The sequence below is a fragment of the Chiloscyllium plagiosum genome, unplaced genomic scaffold (assembly GCF_037043375.1).
Source record: "Chiloscyllium plagiosum isolate Xiang-an unplaced genomic scaffold, Cpla_swu_hap1 HiC_scaffold_1, whole genome shotgun sequence".
In the NCBI taxonomy this organism is placed as follows: domain Eukaryota; kingdom Metazoa; phylum Chordata; class Chondrichthyes; order Orectolobiformes; family Hemiscylliidae; genus Chiloscyllium; species Chiloscyllium plagiosum.
Genome location: NW_028270139.1, coordinates 150,628,702 through 150,637,045, shown reverse-complemented (window position 1 = coordinate 150,637,045; position 8,344 = coordinate 150,628,702). Strand labels below are relative to the sequence as shown.

The 8,344-nt window shown below is 47.7% G+C and overlaps 1 protein-coding gene across 1 annotated transcript; it reads right to left on the bottom strand.

Moving 5' to 3' along the window:
* Window positions 1-2,226: 2,226 nt before the first annotated feature.
* ap5s1 (adaptor related protein complex 5 subunit sigma 1) lies at window positions 2,227-7,241 on the bottom strand. The gene is made up of 2 exons (XM_043700951.2): window positions 7,054-7,241; window positions 2,227-4,965 (listed from the first exon to the last, which is right to left on the bottom strand). The coding sequence occupies exons 1-2, from the start codon at window positions 7,233-7,235 to the stop codon at window positions 4,539-4,541; spliced, it is 609 nt and encodes a 202-aa protein (XP_043556886.1). The 5' UTR covers window positions 7,236-7,241; the 3' UTR covers window positions 2,227-4,538.
* Between the last annotated feature and the right edge of the window lie 1,103 nt (window positions 7,242-8,344).

Sequence of the window (8,344 nt, the reverse complement as noted above, 5' to 3'; positions counted from 1 at the left end):
TATTTCGTTCAGATAATCAATTATTCGATTAATTGATTAAATGCCTTTCCTCTGGGGTTCGGAGTTTTTAAAGTCTGCTCCCCATTCAGGAGACTGCAGCAGCACACCGCACGCGAGGCCCTGCCCCTGACCCCTGTGCAACACCATCCCCCAACCCCCAACCCCCGAAACCACGCCCCCGCCCCAACCCAGTGCAACACCACGCCCCGCCCTCATCACAACCAACCCAGTGCAACACTGCCCCCCGCCCCCAATACTGCCCCCATCCCCGACACCACCCCCTGCCCCCAACCCCATACAACACTGCCCCCTCCCCCACCCGGTACACCCCAGCCCTTCACCGGGGCATCTGGACTGTACACCAACATCAAGAATGCTGCTGCTGCTTCTTTTGTGGGGTAAGACTCCAAATAGCGCACACACACACACACACACACACACGCAGCCACAGCCACCCACACAAATTTTTACTGCAACCTTTTGACAGATTCCACATTTACCCAGTTCAAGACAATGTTGGAGAGATTATCGGGGGGGGGGGGGGGGGCAGGTTAGGGTACACCCCTCTGTAGAACTCCAGGGAAAGTGTGGGGAGAGAGAGAGAGAGCAGGAGGTCAGTCATTTAGAGACGGTGCCTGTTTAATCACTGTAAACAAAAGGCGCAATCACTGTTGGAAACACGTCTTTGATGAAATGTTTCCATCGGCACCTGGAGATCTCCTTCATATAATCCGATTTTCGGATAATTGGTATACGGATAATCGAGGTTCCCCTGTACTACTTCACGAGGCTCATTTTCCAGGTGACCAATGTTTACTCTTGCATCTCTCTTATCTCTTACATATCTTTTCAAAAAAACTTACAATTTTCTATTACCAACCTTAACCTCACATTTCATCTGCTCCCCCATTTCTTGCGTTCTTTTAAATTTATCCTCTGCTGGTTTTTAAAGACTTCCCACTAATCTTCACCAGTGTATACCTTTTCTTTTGTTTTTATGTCCTCCCTGATTTTCCTTGTCAGCCATGGTGGCCTCATTCTCCCCTTAGTATGTTTCTCCTTCCTTGGGATGACTTCCTGCTGTGCCTCCCAAATTACCCCCAGGAACTCCTTCCATTGCTGTTCCACCATCTTCCCTGCTAGGCTCCCCTTCCAATCCACTCTGGCCAGCTCCTCCCTCACGTCTGCATAGTTCCCTTTAGTCAACTGTAATACCGTTCCATCTGATTCTAGCTTCTCTCACCCACACTGCAGGTTGAATTATTTTGTTATATGGTCACTACTCCCTCAGAGATTCCTTTACCTTAAGGTCCCTAATTAAGTCTTCCTCATTTCACATCAAATCCAGAATTCCTTTTTCCCCCTTCTGGGTTCTACTGCAAACTGATGCAAAAGACATGCCACAAATTCCTTTCCATGGGATGGGAGAGTTCTTACCTTGTATAGTCACCTTCAATGTGCTTCTATACAAATAAGGAACATGAGTAGGACACTTGGCCTTTTGCGCCTGACCTGCCATTGAATAAAATCATGGCTGATCTGATTTTAACCTCAAGGGTAGCAGTGGTCAGCCCTGCTGTCTCACAGTACCAGGCACTTGTGTTCGATTCCAGTCTCAGGCAACCACCTGTGTGGAGTTTGCAATGTTCGCATGGTTTCCATTGGGTCCTCTGGTTTCCTCCCATAGTCTAAAGATGTGCAGGTTAGTGGATTGGCCATGGAAATTGGGGGTGGAGTTGCAGGGGCTGGGTCTGGATGGAATGCTCTTCAGAGAGCTGGTACAGACATGATGGGTTGAATGGCCTCTTTCTGCGCTGTAGCGATTTCATGATTATTGGTTGTGAACATCTGTAACCCCCTCTAATTGTTATTTGAGAAATCCTTTGTTGTAGTTTTGGTTGCACTTCAGCCCCATGCTCCTGATCTTTAGATACCTGTTGAGGAGGAGAGTGGGCAAGTCGGAGGGTCTTTTTGTGGGTCTGCCCCCCGTCCTGGCTGGGTTGGCTGTAAACAGCAGGCCATGGAGGAGGTCATCTCAGCTGACTGCCTGCCCTTTTTCCATGGTTACCTTCATGCCCGGATGACCTTGGAGAAGGAGCAGGTGGTGTCCACCAGTGCTTTTCCAGAGAAAGGTGGGCAATGCTTTATTCTGCCTCCAACTCCATTTTGATTTAGCCCCTCTCCTTTCTTCATTACTCCCCTCCCCATCACCTTTGATAGTTTGCATTGTCCATAATGGGCTTTATTTGTAAATATTCAAATAGTTACATGGATGTTTCACTGGAAGTGGTTTAGTAGTTTTAAAAAAAGCATGTGATTTTGGTGGTAGGAAGGTTGCTCAGTTGTGTGTGAATTCACTGCTGGGTAGAAAGATTTCAGAAAAAGCAGTAGTATAGGCACAATAGTAGCTGAACACAGATCAGAGACACAGTGGTGTACTGGCAATAGTCATAGAGACAGAGGTGTGCAGCATGGAAACAGACCCTTCGATCCAACCCGTCCATGCCGACCAGATATCCCAACCCAATCTAGTCCCACCTGCCAACAACCGGCCCATATCCCTCCAAACCCTTCCTATTCATATACCTATCCAAATGCCTCTTAAATGTTGCAATTGTACCAGCCTCCACCACTTCATCTGGCAGCTCATTCCATACACGTACAACCCTCTGTGTGAAAAGGTTGCCCCTTAGGTCTCTTTTATATCTTACCCCTCTCACCCTAAACCTATGCCCTCTAGTTCTGGACTCCCTGACCCCAGGGAAAAGACTTTGTCTATTTATCCTATCTATGCTCCTCATAATTTTGTAAACCTCTATAAGGTCACCCCTCAGCCTCCGACGCTCCAGGGAAAACAGCCCCAGCCTGTTCAGCATCTCCCTGTGGCTCAGATCCTCCAACCCTGGCAACATCCTTGTAAATCTTTTCTGAACCCTTTCAAGTTTCACAACATCTTTCCGATAGGAAGGAGAACCAAAGTTAACGTTCTGTGGACACGGGTTCAAATGCCAATAAGTAGCTGATGGGATCGTAAGAATTTCTGAATTGTGAACCTCAGCTGTATATTATTGAAACTATCACTGGAGGTTATCCTGTGGTCACTCCTGAGTTAGAACACCTGGGTTCAAATCCCATCTGCTCCATTCACCAGTATGTAATAATCTCGCTGAAAAGGTTGACTAAAAAAAATCTGGGAAGGAAACAAGTTGATCCTAACTTCTAAAAGGGGTGAGGGGTGGTTCGCTTGAGGTACAGTGGCAGTGTCCCTACCTCTGAGCCAGGAAGCCCAAGTTCAAGTGCTATGGAGGTGTGTATTAGCATCTGTGCTGGGCTTGATTAGAAAATATCTCATGATGGAGGGTAGATGAGTCAATAATGGTAGGCTGTTTGATACTATGGAACTGAAGATATGATTGTACACAGAGTAGCACACCAGCAAATGACAGTATATCTTTACTCTAGATTAGAGTGGTGCTGGAAAAGCACAGCAGGTCAGGCAGCATCCGAGGAGCAGGAAGATCGACGTTTCAAGCAAAAGCCCTTCTTCAGGAATGAGTCCCTATTATTAATCGTTGTCATTTTTACTTTTCAAGCATTTGAATTGCAATCTTTATTGGATAAAAACAACACCATACTGTGACCAGTAAATAATTCCATGTTTTTAGTTACAGTGATTAGCACTGAGTTACCTAGTTGAAGTCTGATATTTCTAACACTGTCTGCACAGGGCACACCTGCTGGCCAATTCGTTTCGAGAGCTCCCAGGTTGCTTTGCACTGACCATTAAATGGATATGAGACCACACTCTCATTCCTGCATCACCTTCCTTTCTTGCTCTCCTGGACAGGCAGCAGGCCCTTCAACACACCCCAGCCTGAAATCAGGAATGTGCAGCTCGCGATAAACAGCGAACCGTTGTTATCCAATGCCCTAACATGTCACCATAATACTTCTATTATAGGCACTCCTCAAAACGTCCAGGGTCATGCTACACAACAATCTGAACAGCAACCTAAGTGAGCAACCGAGTAAAGGAAGAATGTTAAAGTTAGGAATGCCGTAACTATCACTCTTAAGCCCAAAACAACCCAGTTTGAAAATTCCTGAAATTTGACCAATAATCCTCAAACCTTCCTAATGCCTGTCCGTGTTCAGGTTATTAACTTGTCCTGCTTCTGATATCTGGAAATCCAACTAGCTTGTATAAACCTTGACCCTGAAGTCTTACATCATGCAGTATACAATGTTGTAAAGTTCATTTAATTCTTCCTTCACAGATGCTGCTATAATTTGCCAAATATTTATAGCACTTTGTATTATTTTCAATTTCTAGTATTTTGCTTTGATGTGGGTTAGTATCTGCTGCTGAACACAAGCATGGACAGAAACACAGAGCCTCTTCCCCCACATCACTCCAAACTGAGCAAAGGACCAGCTGGCAAAAGCACGGAACCTTCAGCGAAGTGGGAGAGCAAAGCTGAGAGGGAAAAGGAGCTGGCAGGAGAGTGAGGGGATGGCAGAAACAAAAGCAAGGGGCATCATTTGAATATTGAAGCATTCAGTTCCTTCTCTAGGCTCTGAATGAAGCAACAGTTCAGAAACATCAGCTGTCCGTGTGGCAAAAACGTGTTCAGGATTGCCTCGATTCTGTCGGTCTTCAGGACAACATCATTGCCTTGAACCAACAGGTTCAAATGCTGCATGAAGTACTTCACTATCATTTTCAGGGTATTTTCTGCCAGCATTAGGTTCTCATGGGGGTCGCAGATCAAGGCAAAGCCCAGGGAAAGGACTGCCGCCCATACCACAGTGGTCTCCTCCGCATAAATGTCACCAGCTGGGAGGCGGAACACACCCAAGTCCAAATCCTGAGAGCCAGCGAGTTCCTCGGTGATCACAGACCCAAAATCAGGAACGGGCTTCTCTGCAGCTTGGCGAGACAGGATACAAGAAGACTTCACCTGCCTGGAAGAGCAAACACAGCAAAGCAGGCTCACTGATTGTGTAATGTTATCCTAATCAGGTCACACATGCAGATAATCTCAGGAAACCCCACAGTGCTTTTACAGCCAATACCTTTGAAATATAGTCACTGGTCTACCAAGAAACGAGGGATAACTCCTCTGCAAGTAATGCCATGGGATCATTTAACATCTCATCTGACAGGGCAAACAGATCCTCAGGTTAAAACTCATCCAAACAGTGCACACTGACAGGACAGACTGAGTATTCGAGGAGAAAGTGAGGTCTGCAGACGCTGGAGATCAAAGCTGAAACTTTATTGCTGGAACAGCACAGCAGGTCAGGCAGCATCTAGGGAACAGGAGATTCGACGTTTCGGGCACATGCCCTTCTTCAGGAATGCCCTTCCTGAAGAAGGGCATGTGCCCGAAACGTCGAATCTCCTGTTCCCTAGATGCTGCCTGACCTGCTGTGCTGTTCCAGCAATAAAGTTTCAGCTCAGACTGAGTATTCGCTCAGTACTGCATTGGGAGTGCCAGCCTAGATTTCTTTTCAACTACAGTGGCTCTTGGTCCCACGGTTTCCTCACTCGAGAATTGAATATTGCTACCAAGCCACAGCTGCCCAGAGAACTTTTCCACATCTAGAAGACTGGACAGGATTCTACACATTCTGACTTTATCACCCAGAAAGATTTATGCATTTTGAATATCATCATCATTGATTTCCCACCATGCCCTTTTCAGTCTATCTGGCAGCTGTCAGCATCATCCCTACATCCCTCGTTACACCTTCTTCCGCATCTCCCTCACTCTAACCCCCACTTTAGTTCTCCACCGTCAGAATCCCACACATCTCCTCTTTAACCACTTTCCCTTCCAGTTAAGTATCCCCCCATAAGAAACAGGAACAGGACCATTCAGCCCCTCCAACCTGCTGTACCAATCAGTAAGATCATGGCTGATCCAACATTCCTCACGATACCGTCCCTCTGTTCTCACCTTCACACAGTTTCGCTCTTTCCCTCCATCTCCTCTCCCCTTTGCATCCCTCCACCCCTCATCTCCCCTCACCCCTTCTCCTGACCTCTACAAACCCTCCTAACACACCTCACCACATCCCCTCACTTCAACCCTTCATCCCCTCCTCCCCATAGATCCTACTCTCTTCACCTCACGCTCTTTCCCATTTAACCCTCTCTTCCCTCCACCTTTAAACCTCCCTCCCCCTTTTAACCACCAATTTCCCCTTTCACCCCCTCTCCACTCCTCAAACCCTCTTTCTCCCCCTTAACTCCATCTTTCCCCTTTAACTCACTATCCCCATTAACCGTCTCTCCTCCCTTTAACCACCGTTCCCCTTTAACCCCCTCCCTCCTTTAATCCTTGTTCCCCTTTAATCCTCTCTCCTCTCTTTAACCACCAATTTCCCCTTAACCCTCTCCCCCTTAACCACGATTCCCCTTTAATCCTCTTTACCCCCAAACCCTCTTTCTCCCCCTTAACTCCATCTTTCCCCTTTAACCCCCTCCCCCCTTAACCTTGTCTCCCCTTTAACCCCCTCTTTCCCCTGTAACCCTCTCTCCTCCCCATAACCCATTCCCTTTCTCCTTTAAGGGGAAAGAGAGGGTTGGGGTGAGAGGGGGTTAAAGGGGAGAGAGGGAGGGTTAAAGGGGAGAAAGGGAGGGTTAAATGAGAAAGAGAAGGTTAAAGGGGAAAGAGGTTAAAGGGGAAAGAGAAGGTTAAAGGGTGGGTTAAAAGGGGGTTAAAGGGGAAAGAGGGAATTAAAGGGGAAAGAGGGAATTAAAGGGGAAAGAGGGAATTAAAGGGGAAAGAGGGAATTAAAGGGGAAAGAGGGAATTAAAGGGGTGAGAGGGGATCAAAGGAGAGAGGGTTAAAAAGGGGAAAGAGGGGATTAAAGGGGGAGAGGGTTAAAGGGGAAAGAGGGGTTTAAAGGGTGTGTTAAAGGGGAAAGAGGGGGTTAAAGGGTGGGTTAAAGGAGAGAGAGGAGGGCAAAGGGACTAACTCTCTCTCCCCTTTAACTCCCTCTTTGCCCTTTAACCCCCTTTCTCCCGGACCCCTCCACTTTTACCTGGCCACGGCCGCCAGCTGCTCCTTACTCCGCAATCTCTGCTGCTGATGGCGGAGTTCGGCCTCGGCGGGGCTCTCCCTGCCTGCCGGGCCCGGCTGCCGCTCGGCCGCCCAGCTGCGGGAGTAGATGAGGCGGCACAGTTCCCCAGGCCCGAGGGACAGCAGCACCATGCCCCGCACCATGATGGCGGCCGGAGCCGGGTGCACCCTGGGAACTGTAGTGCTCTCCCGCCCAGGGGAACCAGGACTACAAATCCCAGAGTGCCGCGCCCCGTGGACCGTTGTCTCCGTGTACCACGTGACAACTCAGCAGCACTCCCAGTGGAAGGGTTAGGAACAGGCAGGCTGAGGATTGGGAAACTTATCAATGGTTGTCAAAGTAGGGGATTTTAAATTTTGTAACATAAACTGGGACTGCCAGAACCTTAAGGGCTTAGATGGAATGGAATTTGTTAAGTGCATTCAGCAAAGTTTCCTCAAGCATTTTACAGAGGGTCCTACTCAGGAAGGGGCAAAAATCAACCTACTCTTGGGAAATAGGGCAGGACAGGTGACAGTGGGAGAGGGCTTTGGAACCGGTTACCATAGTTCTATTAATTTTAAAAATAGTTAAGAACTATTCAACCTGTCTTCCTGTCTGAAATTTCTCATAACTGGAACCATGCTTGTTAATTGTTTCATCACTACGGGCGGCACGGTGGCACAGTGGTTAGCACTGCTGTCTCGCAGCGTCAGAGACCTGGGTTCAATTCCCGCCTCAGGCGACTGACTGTGTGGAGTTTGCACGTTCTTCCCGTGTCTGCGTGGGTTCCCTCCGGGTGCTCCGGTTTCCTTCCACGGTCACGAAGATGTGCAGGTGAGGTGAATTGGCCATGCTAAATTGCCCCTAGTGTTAGGTAAGGGGTAAATGTAGGGGTATGGGTGGGTTGCGCTTCGGTGTGGACTTGTTGGGCCGAAGGGCCTGTTTCCACACTGTAAGTAATCTAATCTAATCACTGTCCTCTCTGAATCCTTACCACTTTGGTAACAAAATTAGGAAGGCAGATGATTATTTAAATGGCTGTAAATTGAGAGAAGGGAATGTGAGTGTCTGAATGATCTGAGTGTCATTGTGCACCAGTTACATAAAGAAATTTGCAGAAGCAGCAGACAGTAACAAGGGCAAACTAAGTTGGTTTTCATAGAGGATTTGAGTGTAGATACAAAGATGTCTTACTGCGATTTTACAGGGCATTGGTGAGCCCATATGTGGAATGGTATGTGCAGTTTTAGTCTCCTTATCTGAGGAAGGA